The following is a 16,090-nucleotide window of genomic DNA, read 5'->3' as shown; positions in this document are numbered from 1 at the left end:
GAAAGGAGTATTCACACCAACCCAAATTAATTCCACCTCCTCCTAAGCAAACCTTACAGTAACAGTAGGAGAATAACAAATATTTATCTCCCATGTCTCTTTAAGCATCATCTTCTCTTTAGATACTGATTCTAGAAATCCTCCTTAAAATAATTACTGAAGGTCTGAGCTGGTTTCTGAGGAAGACGATAAATGACCCTCCATTCGCTCCAGCAGAGGCCCTAATTGCCTGCCTCTACTAATAAACTAATCTCAGGCACCTGGAACTAGCAGGCTCCATGCCGGGCAAGCAGGGCTCAGGTTACCTAAGAAATGCTCCAAATATATTCACACAAATCACTAACCCTGCAGATGTGCAAATACTGCTTTTGTCATATTGCTGGAGAGATGGACATGTGTTTGCAGTGCTGTAGCACATAAAATCTGAAGATGAATTCATTGTGTTGCTTTAATCCCTTCCAGAGTCCAGGTGGGCATCTGGGGAGCCAGATAAGTGTTTTGATTATTCACATTACTCATTGCACTAATCCAGTTGTCTGTGTGTCACAGTGTATCTCAAATGCTCACAGCATAAATACATAGGTGGCTGGAAAAAGTACATGCATTTCAGGAGTGCCTGTTGTCTGTAAAATGAAACCTAATCAGGAAGTTAGCCTAAATCTTTGACAAAAACCTAAACAAGTCCAAACTTTGCTGATGCTTCGAGTTTTTAAAATTACAGTTTTAGGACCTGGCGGTCACCAGACGATGCAAGCAAGCTTCGGTGTTAGCCCTGGGAGACAACCTACTGCACTTTTAACAAAATTTAAAAGGTTTTCGCAGGCAAACAGTTTTCCATGACCTCCGAAATTAAAACAGGTGTCATGCAGCTTTCCATCCAACCATCCACAAATTTCTTCTCCTTCCATGTACTGATTATGCTGATAAACATCTGTCAAATTCAGGGTATGTGTCTGGTTTCGTTTGAGAAGGGAAGAATGATATAAACAAAATACATTTTAGCAGAAAAATACAGGAGAGCAAGAACAGGTTTCCTCTTTGACAAATTGCTGAAATGTATGGCTGGCTGGATCCTAAGTGATGTTCACACAGGTTGATTAGCATTCTAAAATATTACCTTGATTTGCTCATATGCCTGAACAATAGTGTTATTTCTATTGCTCACATAGACACAAACACCTAATCTTGTTATAAGCAAAGGTAGGATCATGTTCCTGAATTATCCATGTTTTATAGTGTTCCAGACCTAGAATCTTTTCTTCTTGAAGACAGCACTAAAAACCCCAAACCAATCCAAAACCACCTAAATTAACTTTTTGAGGTCAGAGACCTGGTTAGATTAGATTTTGGATATTGGTTGAACGGCAAACTTACAGCTTCACTGAATAAGATTGTGCAGTCACTGCCCAAGTGAAGTTCAGGTCTGAAAGTAAAATAAAGGCAGATGAGGCAGCTCTAAAGGCTCAGAGCTGAGTCTACTTGCACTGAAAAAAGTCCAAACAGAAACATTTGTTTCTCATCCCCACTCACTGAGAGCTGAATTCCCAAGATTTCCTTACGAAGTACATTTAAATAATATTGTTTAATAAAGACTTCCAGAATACACTGGTGCACCCTTACTGGCTTGAAGTAATATGAAGAATACCCTTTGTCTTCTGTACTCTAGTAATTATCAGAAAAGTGAACTCAGTTAATGAATTAGTGTGAATACTAAAAGATACTATCAAAAATCCCATTAATCAAAGAACTACACAGATACCAGGTATTTAATTCCTGCAATTAATGCACCTGCGATGTTGAGGAGAGCAGCAGAAATAACAATTCTGTTCATTTCATGAATGGTAGTAGAGGTCTGTGTGAAGAAGGGCTCCAGGTAGGAGTTTGTCTTCCTCCAAACTGCTCAGCTAGCTCTTGTGCTTTGAAACAGATCAAAAGGAGGCAGGAGATGGTGAATACACCAGCATCAGACAGACAGTCCAGCTGTCACTGCTTGACCCAAGGATGCAAGGTGTCGTCATGCCACAGACAGCAAAATAACTCCTTTATTGAGCATTAAGCCAGCATTGAGGACTATGACTGCTAAATCCTCACAAAAGAATTAGGAATATGTTCTTCATAGGAAATTAGGAATATGTTCTTCATAGGAAAAATATTCAACAGAATAGCATTCATGTGCTCTTCACTTCTCACCAATCATCCACTTTCAGCAAAGGTTACAAAAGGTTTGCATGCCTAGGAGAACAAAAAAATATCTCCTCTGAAAATTAATCACAGTAAAAATAATTAGTGAAATTAAGTAAAAACAAGGCACTTCAGCATTTCAGGAAAGAATTCCTGAATATTATGTTATGTTCATAGAGAAAGGGCATGCATAGATCTCCTCAGATACCTCAAGATATTTCATGAAATATACAATCTCATCCTGCTATCATACATTGAAAAAGCAATAGGAAAATTTGGGGACTATCTAAAGAAAGGGAAAAGGTTTAATGATGCCAAACCAAAACACTTCTTGTAAAATCTCTTTTTGCAAAGCCTCTTTTCTGCTTACTCGTATTTTCTTTCTCTATTTAGTCACTTAGACAAGGTTCCAACTGATTTACCTTCCTATAACCTTATGTCTTTTCTCTGAAGTGTGACCCTAGATTTTAATGTGGGTTTTGAGGCTTACTTTAAAACATTTGCTCTCATTTCAGCTGTTACTCATGATTACTGCTTTCATAGAGGCCTTTTTTTAGGTGCAGGGTAGATATTCTCTCTTCCCATGAGCTGTGGATTCATTTTGCAGTGTACAAGGAACTGGGACACTCCAAGGTACTTCTACCTGATTTCCTGCACAGCCTGAACTTAGTTTCATCTCTGTAGGCACCCAACAATCCCTCTTTGGTTGGGTCAGACCTCTGAGCTGCTGTGCCAAGCAACAGCACGCAACACTGCTAATTGTTACCGGGTCAAAACAGGAAAAAAGCCCCATACATGCACCATATATACCTGCATAAATGTATACCGAGCCAAGGTGAGGATAAACAGAGCCTGCAGTTCTTAGAAGTGTGAACTTCATCTGAATTTACATTGCAGAATGGTTTGGAAATCTCTTGCTTGCTTTCACTTTCTGTTGAGGTTCTAGGACTATATGCACAAAAAACAAAAGGAAAAAGAAAAGGACTTGAGCAACTCTGCTCTGTGGAGAGAGTGAATGCCAAGGTTTCTCCTGACTTCAGCAGGGTTTCAGCCTTTTGTCATGTCAGCAAAATTCACCATCTGTTGACAAACAAAACAGAGGAGGAAATCTTCATTTCTGCTCTCAGTCTTTTCACACCTGCTGACCTTTCCTGAAGTCTGGCACTGCCTACAGCCGGCAGGATTTATGACAAAAAAAGGTGGTCCCCAAGTGGGATCTCATGTAACAATTCCTGAATTTCTAAGCCATTTGTGAAAACTTATGTCCAAATCGTTCCTGGTTTCCAGAGTACTCTGGGGACTGAGACCTCTGTAGAAACTTGAATCTCAGTCGCTCAGCAAGTTTTGTACTTGATAGTAAGGACGCCGCTTTTCACTTTCTGCGCTGTAGGAAGATTTTATTTTTATTTGTGTAGGGTCATAACATGCATATTCTAACATCATATTACGTATTCAATATATTGGAAAAAAACATTGTCTTTTATAAGCCTCTGAATGCGAAACCATTTTTCCCTCTATCAGGGAGAACTGACAGGTTGCCTGCTATGACCTACCTACTCTCCAGCAAAGTCAGCAGCCCATGCTGTCAGTGTGAAAACATCTGTTGAATGGATTTATTGACTAGGTCTTAGCTGTGAGTTGCTGTTGAGGGGGGGAGTCCACACTGTTTATTACAGCCCTGACCTAATGAACTTAATTTGTTGACATGTTTCCCTCAGTGTCTTACTTGATCTCATCTCACATGTCTTTCTACTGTGCTGTTTTCTTGGAAACAGGAGTTCCTGGCACATCGGCGTGTCCACCAGTTGCAAATCTACCAGGCTCAGATGGCTACAGTTGGCATGGCGGGATTAGATAAACATCAGCCAGTGTTCAGGACCCCATCTTCCCCCGCTGATTCCACATTACCTCAAGCAGATATGGACCAGCCCAGCCAGCATGTCTACACCACTGGTAGGATACCCTAGACTGCTTTAAATAGGCAAGAAAAATGTGTTTGTTATGTAGGATCAGCAGACTTAAATGCCTCAAATGCCTCCTGCAGCAATGCATTCAGTTTTAGCCTTGCTGTTCCTCAGTTTTATGATGCTGTACTGGCATCATGTCAACCAGTGCAGCTGATAAATCACACAATATTCACACAGTCATAAATTATTATCATTGACTGGCTATGGCAATATAGTAACAGGTGCATTTTGGTGCTTTTAAGTCATTTATAGTTTTTTTATTTCATTTCTCTATTTTCTGGGTCTTTTCTCTGTGTTCTTGTTGCCTGTTTTGTAGAGACCACCAGGAAGTTGAAGAGAGACCACCAGTAAGTAGGAAAGCTGCAATATAATTCTCGACATCTTCATTTTATAAGTCAGTCTATGCTGCAAGATTGCTTTCCCTGCAGAAATAGCAAAGCTGTAGCCATGACTAGAAGGTGATGTTGATTACAACTTTGGCATCTTTCAGTAGCTGTTGTGGAGTCTACAGAGGAAGGATTTACAGTCAGGCCCTGGGAGTCCTCACTCAGGGAGCATCAGGTATAGCCTGGTCTGTCCAAAGCAAAGTGATTGAAACCCCCAAAAGCTTCAGTGAAAGGAAGAAAAATTAACACACAAGCACCATTTCTTATTATGGGTAATCTAACCTTGCAAGAGCTCCCATCTTTTTAAGAGCCAGAATCCCAGGATAACATTACAGCATGGTTAGATGTGAAGATTCACTTACTTTGTGCACAAGAAAGGGAAAATGAATACTTGGAGATATCATTTATTCAGGTTTCTGACAGAGGTATTAGTTCCTTCACATCTGTTGGCAGACTTGCCATGACCTAAAAGCTTACAGCTCTTCAGGCTGTGACCATGAATTGATCTATGATGGAGTTAATGGACACTCTATGAGACTGTGCAAGACAGCATGCTCTCCCATATTCCCAATTAGAACTAGAACTTGGAAAACAAAACATAATATTATAAAAAAAAAAAAGAAAAGAAAAAGAGATGTCCTTAAAGCACTGCAAGTAAGTGGGTAAATGGATGCAAAGAATTTCATTTGCTGGGTAACAAATATTTGTTACCCAAAAACCATGCTAATTCACTTTCCATGAGTTTCTGAAAAAAAAACAAACAGCTGTGTATAGACAGGATTATTTAAAAAAGGCCACTGTTTTTCTAGTTGTGCTTCACAGTGTCCCCAAAACACTGTAAACTCGTGCTAAAAGATTCACAGAACACACCAGAAGTGAACTCACTGTGTGCAGGCTTCAGTGTCCTGTTCAAAAATCTGCAGTTCCACTAGAAAAGCTGAATGGAGTTACAAATGTAAAGTCTGCTGTTTCAATCTGATTGCTAAGGCTTACTGACATCTCCCTTTGTGAGTCCCCAGAAAGGGGACTAGGGCCAAGGGTGTTACATATATCTGGGAACTTGTGGTACCAGTGGAACTGATCAAGAAAGAAAATGTTTAATTGAGCTGGAAGAATGAGAAGGGATGAAATTATGTAGGACAAACACTGAATGGAGACGGTGTGGGAGCGGAAAGTACCAGGCATCAGGGCTTGAGATCTGACACAAGGAAGTCTCATGAGCTCTGCAACAGAAATGCAGACAGCCCATACAGAGAGTCAGGATGTAAGATTGCGCAGACAGTTTAACCATACCCCTTTAGTTAAGTATCACTACATGCACAACATCAATGGAAAGGTAGAAAGAAGGAAAGAAGGAAAGAGAGAAAAAACGTATCTTATTCTATCAGAGATTCTCAATCTTTCACTGAACTCCTTACTCCAAATCAAAGTATCTTTTTCCTGAATCCCTGTTTCTTCTCTTATTGAAGCCTTTTTCCCTATCCCCCACTCTTTCAAGATAAACATCTCTACTCGTTAAAAGAGATCCTCCTATTTCCTCTTTCTCTACAAATTTATGCTTCTGATTTTCCACTTCTGCTCTGTACCTTCACCTCTTTCATATCCTCCAGGCACTGGCTGGAGACACAGTAAAGTGCTGTAGGTGCTTCTCAGCTGTATCTGTGCTAACAGCCAATACTCCTGGGCTGCTAGACCAGTTCTCAGATTCTCAGATGCAATAGAGAGATGCAATTCTGCATTCACAATGAAGCCTGCTTGAAGAAGCCCCTTTCCCTGACATGTCTTTAGGCTTATAGACTTACATATATAAACTTTGTCGCTACCACATCTGAGTAAATTGAAAATATATTTAATTTCTATGAGATTAACATCTTTGGAGTCACAATGAATTGATATTTTGAAACTTCAACAGCTCTAATACAGCTTCTGTGAATACCTAGATTGATGTGTGCATTATAAATGTATGGTATGGTATGGTACAGTACGGGTATGGTATATAGACTGGCTTTATTTGTGCATAGTATTTCCTGGGTCTGGCTGGTGCCCTAGCATTTATTCACTGGTTAGTGGAAAGAAAGAAGTCGACCCAGTTTTTATCCATTTTTATGTGGCCTTTCCTAAATTCTTCAGGAACTTTGACAGCTCTGAGCAAACTGGTCTGACCACAGTGCTGACGTGCTCTGAGCAGAGGGTTGGTCTAACAGACATCCCTGTCAGCCTCAGCTATCCTGTGGTTCTGTGATTTGCTCCTTTAAGAGAGCACAAGATGCAACCAGTCCACAGCAGTTGCAGCACTAGCATTTTTAAACACATGTAAAGAAGGAATTGGTGTGTGGAAAGGGAGAACAGCATGAAGTGAGGTCGAATTCAGACTTTAGAAATTAATGTAAAAACACCTCCCTGCCTTGTTTTATTTCTTACTGGTTTTGTGTGGGATTTTTTTTTGTGTGTCTTTTTTTTGTGTGGTTTTTTTTTTGTTGGTTTTGGGTTTTTTTTTGGTTTTGTTTTTGTTTGTTTTGTTTTGTTTTTCTTATTTAAAGATAATATATTCTGGAAGACAAAAAAAGGTAGAAGAAACACTCTTGTGGCTGAATATTACACGGGGATCTAAATGAGCCTATATTTTTGTGAGTCATAAAAGAAAATGCTCTTAGGCAAATATCTGAAGGGAATATTGGCTAATATACCCTGAATGGAATAAGAAGGGAATAAGAATGCAGATACCTGTAAAAGAGCTGTGCAGTATATATGCAGTAGATATATGAGATAAAGAGTTAAAGATGGAAAAAAATATAAAGTCTACCTGATGCTCATTTAGATGGTTTACAGAATATTTGACATGATTCAGTTCAGACTTTTCTTTTGAATAATTTATTAGATATTCTTCCCTTGGGTTTTCTTATTGGCAATGCTCTCCAGGGCACTTCACCTTCTTCAAAGCATATCGTTAGCTAACAGTTTTTAGGTTTCTTGCTCTTTTTGTTTAAAATATTATTAAAATAAGCTGAACCAAATAAAGTATTTGGAAAAGAATGGGTGTTAGGGAGGCCCCATCAAGAAGGTTTTTTTTTTTCAGATGTAATGCAAATTCAGTTTATTTTGTCCTGTGTCCTTTATCATTATATGGTTCAGTTGTGCCACCGTTCCAGTCTGTCATCAGGGCCGCATTCTGACCTCACTAATGTTGGTGTAAATCCACAGTAAGTCCGCCAGTCTCAGTAGAGCTGCTCAGATTTACACAATGAATCTGAGAGCAGAATCTGGCTGAAGGCATTTTCTCTGGAGAGACAGAATAGCCATCTTTTATTAATATTTCACAGCAGTCTGCAATTGAAAACAGTTGTTTCTCTCTCTCTCTGGCTCTTTTTGTGGGGGTGGGGAGGTTATTGGCTGAATCCTGTTAGGGAAATCCTACAGGCTATTTTTAGCAGTAAGCTCTACTGCTGCATTGTGGTATTGTACCAAGCACATGTGCTGTATGAGCAGCAGCCACACATCTGAATTACTTGCACATCCTAAATCAATTTAGATGCTTGCAATAAATGAAAACATATATTTCATTCTTTTCTTAAGTCAATTAATCCTGCTAGAAATTAATTTCACACTCAGTGGTGTGAATATCAGTATTTAAAAATTTGGAACAGATGCTTCTGCCATGCAATATTAACTTGACCCAATTAAACTGTTTTTTGATTAGGACAAAATAATTTGCATACAATAAAACTACATTTGTAGTTATATTGTATTTTGGGGAAAATACTAGTTCACTAAGAAAGGGATGTTTATATCTATGCCAACCAAAGGAGGCATCCTGAATACACAGGTACAGCTTTTCACTTCAAAACCAAGGGTTAGTTCCAACTCTGATATAGGTCATCAAAAAGTGTCATTACTATATAACATATTGATTCTGCATAACAATAACATAGTAAAAATTTTTTTTGTATTAATTTCAGTTCAGTCTATGGAAGTCTAAGCCTGTAGGGAGCATTGATAATTAGAAATAAAATATTGATTGAAAGAGTGGCAGGCTGGAGATAATTTCCATTTTCAGTTAATTTTTTTTGCATTTAACAAGTATTTCCATTCAAATCCATTAGATGTAACTGCCTTCTCTGCCTAAGAGCTTCTGTAAGTCCTGATGCATATACATTTAGCATCCAAACACCTCTGTTAGGCAGGGGGATGGGAGGAAAGGTTTTCTTATCTAATGGTATCATGATCACTGGCAAACTGTACAATCTGGGTATACAGCAGAATGCAAAATTTAAACATTTGGTGCAAAGAAAAGGGAAGCAAAATATGTGAGCATGGACTTATTCATGTGCATTTGCTATTTCAAATAACTTGTAAGACCTGATGATAGAGCAACAAAGCTTATAAACATCACAGTGAAAATAACTGCAGAAAAAGGAAATTATTGACTGCGCTGACAATGCCAGTGGAGATTTTCAGTTGCATTAGTTTATTATCCTCAGAAAATTATTACTGATTTTTCTTCTTTACTTTAGAAGAAAATTTAGAAGAAAATTTATTTCTTATGAACTATTCTGTTTGTTAGATGATCATTTAGCATAAAGTCAGTCATGCTCAACATAGGTATTATGTTTGCATTCTCCTTAAGCTAAACATAACTGTTGTATTATCATTTTGGCTGAAATAGCAAGATTGCAAAGGTTGAATTCTAAAGTGCATGAGCTAAGAAATATGGCAGCATAAATATTTCTAGAGCAGCGTAATTTCTGTCTGGCTTCCAACTGAATTATCTCAGAACCTTAACTTTTCATTGTCCACAATATATACTGACTTTTAGCAGAGTTTTAAACCATTCAATATTCATTCAAGAACTTTGCTAAATAAGAGTAGTATTGAGCATGTTGTTGAATCTGGACTTCAGTTTTATATTTTCTTCACTTACTGACTTTTCAGTAGCAGGCTAACACAATTTTCCCAGAATGGTGCCGTCATCTCCAGTAGTGGTGGCACATAAGAAAGAGGCTTTCCATGCTAAGTTTTGCAGTTTGGAGAAATTGTTAATTTAAGTCCCTTTCAATTTTAAGGGGATGAAAAATTCAAATGTTTCCAAAATTCAAATTTTTCACAGGTGTAAGGAAAATATTTTTATTCCAGACATTTCTGAGGGAATTGCAAGCAACAAATAAATAAATAAAATCATTTTCAGTGTTTCAGACTTGGTTTGAAAGCCTGGAAAATTGAGGTTAGCTCAAGCCTACTTACTGAAATTTCTCTTCTGCTTCTACTATACAGCTACAGAGCAATGTGATATTGATAACTGTTTCATATAAAGTTGTTCTGTCCTTGAATAAATGAGCATAGAAAATTCAAAAGGTACCTTTCATTGCAGTCTAACAATAAGATTTGGTCCTGATTGAGTAGTGGGTGGAACTTTTCCTGTTAATGAAAAAGGACTCTGGCTGTCACTGTTGCAGCACTCTGAAATTTTCATCTGATATTTTTTGAGATCTGGAATTAATATAGTACTAGTTAAGCAGCACAAATACAGAGTGGCATTGCCATTTCATTATTTTTTAAGGTTTTTCTGAATGACTTTCCTTACACTGCTATAAATAAATAACCTTTTTGTGTTATATGTAGGTTAACAGCCTTAGCTGACCTTATGCACTAGAGGAAGAGAAAACAAGTGATTCAATAATAGGACTGAAACTTTTCTAGCTGTAAAAGCTTTAACAAGGTACCGCCAGGTTTCCTTTCTTATTTACAGCTAATTGCACTTGCTAGTATAATTTCTTGAGACTGCATTTTTGCCTTATCAATATCACAAGATGTAACTTTTATTTCAAAATTCAGAACCTCCCAGAGGAAAAGGGAATTAAAATCCAGAATTTTAATTTTGCTATAAGTGTTAAATAAAAATTCAGTTGTGCTGTAGTACACATGACACAGGACAGTGTAACTTGCATTTCTCTCATTTTTTGTTTCCTATTGTGCTGTCTTTGTGCTGAAGGTGTTGTATATGACAGTCTCATGTTGAAGCACCAGTGTATGTGTGGCAACTATGCTAATCACCCTGAACATGCCGGAAGGATCCAAAGCATCTGGTCAAGGCTGCAAGAAACTGGGTTGCTAAACAAGTGTGAGGTAATAAAAAATAAAGACAAGATATTTGACTTGTTAAACTAAATGGCAAATTTATTAAATCCTTTCGTAAGAGAGTAATTTGTCTTAGGAATTATTTAACTGACAATATCAAAATAATGCATTTTAGGAAAACACACTTCCCAGTCAGAAAACAAAGAATTTACACATTGAAAGTCATTTGCGCGTATGCATCAGAATATAGATAAAGGAAGGTAGACAAGCAGCTGTCAAATGGCAAGTACAGTCTTTTCAACAGTGTAGTTCTTAACTTTTTCAAGCAGCTGAAGATTTTATTTCTGTAGGAGCACAGAACACTGGAGTTTTTTTTAATGTATTTTGCATTACTCCATAAGCACACTGCATCTTGTATTATTTCAGACTCTAAAGTCTGTTTTCATAGCATTTTCATTGCCTGGTGTACAACTGCTGCCATGTCAAAACCCAAGACATTCAAGTGCAATCTTCTGACAGTATCAGAGTAAACGTTGAACTTTCTCCTGCTTTGATTTCTCTCACAAAATTGTTTATTAATGCATCATGCTTATATCAGATATAGGCTCTGAGGTGTATATATGACTTAGGTTACTGAAAACAGCCTTTTCTTGTCATTGACTGCTTCCCATGAGTTGTGCAGAACTGTCAATTTTTGCAGAAGCCTGTGGCAACTCAGGGTGCTTACTGCACTGCAGCACAAGTTAGCAAAGTTCAGCACAAGCTTGCTTGTTTTGCAGGATCCCAAAATTTCCAGGGCATTTACGGTCTATTTTCTTTAATTACTTTTCTTTATATACTTAAGTTTTTACAAGCCCAAAGGAACACATACAATAGATTCCTTTGATTAGCTATTAGTGACTGTCCACAAAGATTTTTCTTCAGGTAGCCTAGTGTACTCTGCAGTGAGATATTGCAAGCACTATAAATGGATTTGTTGCATACACTCATCTAACTAGATGGCAGCACTCTGACAGGCTAATCCTTTTTTTTAGCTTGGATAATTTTTTTTCAACCTTCAAGAAGACTTTTCAGCAAGGCTCTTAAGGCCTCATATCAAATGAGTGGTTTCACTGGTGGGATCGCATACTTAAGGAGTCAGTTAAGCACATAGCCAAGTGCTTCAGTAAAATTCACCAAACCAAAGTGCTTCACTAGTTATATTCTTGACTTAGAACCCACTTTATAAGCAAAAGAAAAAAAAAGGAGAAAATAAGGAAACCAAAATGTACTGGATTGTATTGCTTTCTTCAGTAAAAACAGATAGTTCCCAACAGTAACTTATATGCATCTGCAAAAGGTGTAAATGGGAAAAATTATATAATTTAGTCTGAGGTGTGTGCAGTCCAATACTTTCCTGGAAGATATTGCAAAATCCAGTGACTGACTGGGCAAAAAGGAAATATGTTACTTCATGTCGAATGGCTTTTTTGTGCCATGTTTTGATTGGATATAAGGAGGAAATTCTTTCCTGTTAGGGTGGTGAGGCACTGGAATAGGTTGCCCAGGGAGGTTGTGAATGCTTCATGCCTGGCAGTGTTCAAGACCAGGTTGGACGAGGCCTTGGGTGACATGGTTTAGTGTGAGGTGTTCCTGCCCGTGGCAGGGGGGTTGGAACTTGATGATCTTAAGGTCCTTTCCAACCCTAACTAGTCTATGATTCTATTATGTGCCATTATGTTTCAAAGCATTATGTGCTTTGAAATGAGGCTGGAATGTGAAATGTGCAGTCAAAATATGAACTTTGATGATAAAAATTTGACGAACTTCAGTGTGAAGCTGGTGTGTAGATTTGGTGCTTACCTTGATCCTATTATGTAACTAAAGACAGGACTTTATTTGGTGATGTAACCTGCCTTTTGCTTCACTGAATTCTTTAGCACTTACCTGACATCAAACAGTGCTCATTTTTCAAAATATGGAAGGCTGTGGTGATTCACTTAATTGTTGCTCTGATTTTTTAGAAAGGTAATTCAGCTGAGTATATGACTCCTGATACCAAAGGAGAGGTTATTGCATTATTCAAGAAATAATAGGCCACCACTAAACTGCATTCTGAAACATACCACACTAAGAATGAATCATCAAAGGATCACAAAAAAAAATCCATTGTCTTTTTTACCGACTTCTGAATGCCCCCTCATGGACATCAGTATTTCTTAATATAGTTTCTTGTATAATTTCCCACAGTTTCTGTCAGAAGGAGAAGGGAGATCACTGGTCAGGTTTTGCCATGTGCACTGCCTCATGCACCAAGCCTGAAGGGCAGTTTAGGAATAGCAACCTGTAACAACCATTTAGGAAATCCTCTGCAGTTACTGTGAACCTTCTTTTTTTCTCTTTTACTAAACAATTGTCCCACAAGAGAGCTGCAGTCCCACTCTTTATCTGATGAGGAGTTTAAGGATCAAGGCTAGTTCAGTCAGAGGTAGCTCAAATCTTGTTACCTTTCAAGGTGTGTATCCTTGGCCACAGGCTTGTGCCAGGAGGCCCTCCCTATTTTCTTAATCTAAGAAGAAATCCTTATAAAAATGAGAACTTTATATCTATGCTATCTTTGTTGGAGTAAAATGTGTTCCTAAATCATGCAGTGTGGCTTAATGTCTCTCACACAGCTCAGGACTATGGCCCTGAAGAGATGACTGGCCAAGAGTACAGAGAACTGTCATTTAAGTGGGCATGGGATAGTGGAAGTCTATATGACTGGGCTGACACCATGCTTGCTGCAGCTAAAAGATTAATCTACTTAGATTAATCTAAATGTAATCTCTTACCTATATATACTGCTCATGTTGCCCCCTTATATAGCATTTTTAAAATATAACTTGGTAAAATCATAAAGGGTTTGACTAAGGTACTCAAAGCTGTGTCTTCATTACAAAATAAAATATGCCAAGGATTGTTCTTCACCACTGTGGCCAACTGGAATGGAAAGGCTCATGTTCATACTACCAGGAATGCTCCCTGACCCATGCCAGTGACCAAACCATATCTGGAAGTCGTTTGGGAGAGTGCTAGCTGCTGCTCAGCCAAAACGGTGTGAAGCACCACTTTAGCAATTTAATAGTACAGATGATTGTGTTCCTGTGCCTGGGAATGTTTCCTGGCACTGCTTGATTTACTGCTGCAGATACAGCCAAAAGGGCTTGCTTTTCCAGACTGTACTTTGTTTTTCTAGCTGTAGATATCTGAGCTCTAGAGTTATTCAAACAACAATTTAGAGGATTTCTGCTAAATTGAGAAACAACTTACAGCTTTAGGATTTTCTTTTTTTTTTTTTTAATCATATCACTCTTCCAAGTAGATAGATTGACAAAGGAGAAACAAATTCAGATTATGGCCAGCTCTGGAGAGACGGACTTGAGAGACCTGCACCTGACCGAGCCCAGGGCAAGAGAATGGAGTCATTTCCTCATGTAATGGACTTTTTTATAATGTTGGTATAAATGTATTGAGAAAATAAAATTCAGGCACAATATTTTTGAATTGGTTTATAGTTTTGTGTATTTTTACTGAAAGACCTATTCTGTGTTTCTTAAAAACAGACAGATGTAGGACAGACAGGTATCAATGCAGCACCAGAACAGGGCCGCTAAAAGATTCAAAGGTTGAAATAAAAACATCCACTATCTTTATTTTTTTTTTTTTTTCAATTTTGTCTTGGCATGGAGCAATGCACAGCTGTCTTACCTTTGGGACAGAAAAAGGACTGAATTATGTTTTGGTAATGGTGTCTGTTTTCTACTTGTTATAAGGAGAGGAAGTATTTACATATCTCCTTTGGGGCCATAATTTAGGCACACATGACTGACATTAGGCTACACTAATCAGCACCGTTTTAGAAAAGAAAATAAAAGAAAAGAAGACTGTAGACATGGTCCCACTTTGTGCCCCCACCTTCACTTCCTTTAAGGACTGTGATCCAGCAGCATTTTTCTTTTCAGTCTGGAATTTGATCTGAATTTCAGTAGTTTTCTGGATTAGGGAGACATCTTACACCTTCTTCTGTCCACATCTTATGGACTGAAGGTAGAGAAGAAACAAATTTAAATATTACAATAACCTTGAGTTTACCAGATCACATCAACTGAAAAATATATTAAAAAAAATCATCCTCTGAACCTCAGTTTATGACTGAAGGAATAATACAGGAAGAATTAGTCTTTAAGAGCAAAAATCTTTGTAGTATTGACCATATTCAGGTTAGGCACTGGACAACCAAAACACATGAAGAGAATAAATGCATCCATATGTGAGTGCATGTGCATCAGAGATATGCTTGCAATTCCCACATAATGAAGAGAGAGCAAGTGATGTGTTTGTATGGACTGGCAAAAGATCCATATTATCTGTGTGCATTATAAAAAACAAGAGTGAATTTAACACTTACAAGAAATCACAGAAAATTAGGAAAAACCTTAAAGACCTTGTTTACAAACTAGATAACCTAAGGAAACTTCAGAGACACTTACCTCTATATAAATAGCTGCAGTAAATGCAATAGACACCTTGCACTGAGAGACCAGAATGAGAAATATTTCTTAAGCTATGTCAACAATTCCTGCTAGTTTAGCTGCGAGAAACAGGCAGTGTCACCTTTGTTTTTTTGGAATCTCTGATTGTGCTGAAAGTCTAACCAAAATCTTCAGGTTAATAGGGGTTATTGATGTGAAACTTTAATGGCCTCTTTTAAACAGAAGACCAGACCAGACGGTCCTCTTCGACCTTAACTTCTGCAAAAGGTGAAAGTTTTCTGTTCTGGGGAGAATAACTTTCCAGTTCTAGACTGATTTTTTGAAGCATCAGCTATTTTGCTCTCCTGAGATGTGTAAATGTCTCTGTTGATGGGGGAACTACTTATGTCAGAGGAAAAAGCCAACACATAAATTTTCATGCACATCAGAAAAGGATGACTCACCTTCCACTAAGGATGCAGTAGATGCAAGGATGTAGTACTCAAAACCTCCTGAATGAAACAAATGCTATGCTATTTCTCATTTTTCATTAGCCTTATGTAAATTTTCTGCTTTCTACTACAATTTAGGGTTTCAATACAACCATGGCCAATGAAAATTAAGAAAGACACTTTAAAATAAAAAGATGTGGAAAAAAGCGTACTTGTTATGTTATTTAAATGCTTATCTTATGTTTTCTGATAACTCCTGCCAGTGAGAGCAAGAAACTATTGCTTTGCATAACTGAAGTTACATGATTCCAGATTCTAGCAACAGACTTATGACATGCTTTTATAGAACTGCTAAATCCTGACATCATTATCTAAGAATAATTGTTCTTAGTAATTAATACAGTTGACTTTTAATATAAATTATTTTTTCCCTGTGCAGAGCCTTAGTTCTGATTTTAATTGAAAATGGCTTGATATGCAGAATGCTGCAACGGTGGGATGAAAGAAACAGTAAATGAGGAGATAGGAATGGAAAAGAG

General features: G+C 37.8%; 1 protein-coding gene across 2 annotated transcripts in view; it reads left to right on the top strand.

Annotated features, from left to right (window-relative positions):
• The window catches only part of HDAC9 (histone deacetylase 9), a 385,460-nt gene that overhangs the window by 237,658 nt on the left and 131,712 nt on the right, over positions 1 to 16,090 (top strand). For both annotated transcript variants that reach the window (XM_061469205.1, XM_061469206.1), the window contains exons 14-15: positions 3,957 to 4,134; positions 10,521 to 10,654. In XM_061469205.1, the coding sequence (XP_061325189.1) occupies positions 3,957 to 4,134; positions 10,521 to 10,654 (312 nt within the window). The remainder of the gene's footprint in view (positions 1 to 3,956; positions 4,135 to 10,520; positions 10,655 to 16,090) is intronic.

This window comes from Pezoporus flaviventris, unplaced genomic scaffold, assembly GCF_033815535.1.
Source record: "Pezoporus flaviventris isolate CSIRO_AGI_PZ_B2104156 unplaced genomic scaffold, CSIRO_AGI_Pfla_v1 ptg000055l, whole genome shotgun sequence".
In the NCBI taxonomy this organism is placed as follows: domain Eukaryota; kingdom Metazoa; phylum Chordata; class Aves; order Psittaciformes; family Psittacidae; genus Pezoporus; species Pezoporus flaviventris.
The sequence above is the reverse complement of the archived record's forward strand: the minus strand, read 5'-3'. Positions and strand labels throughout refer to the sequence as shown.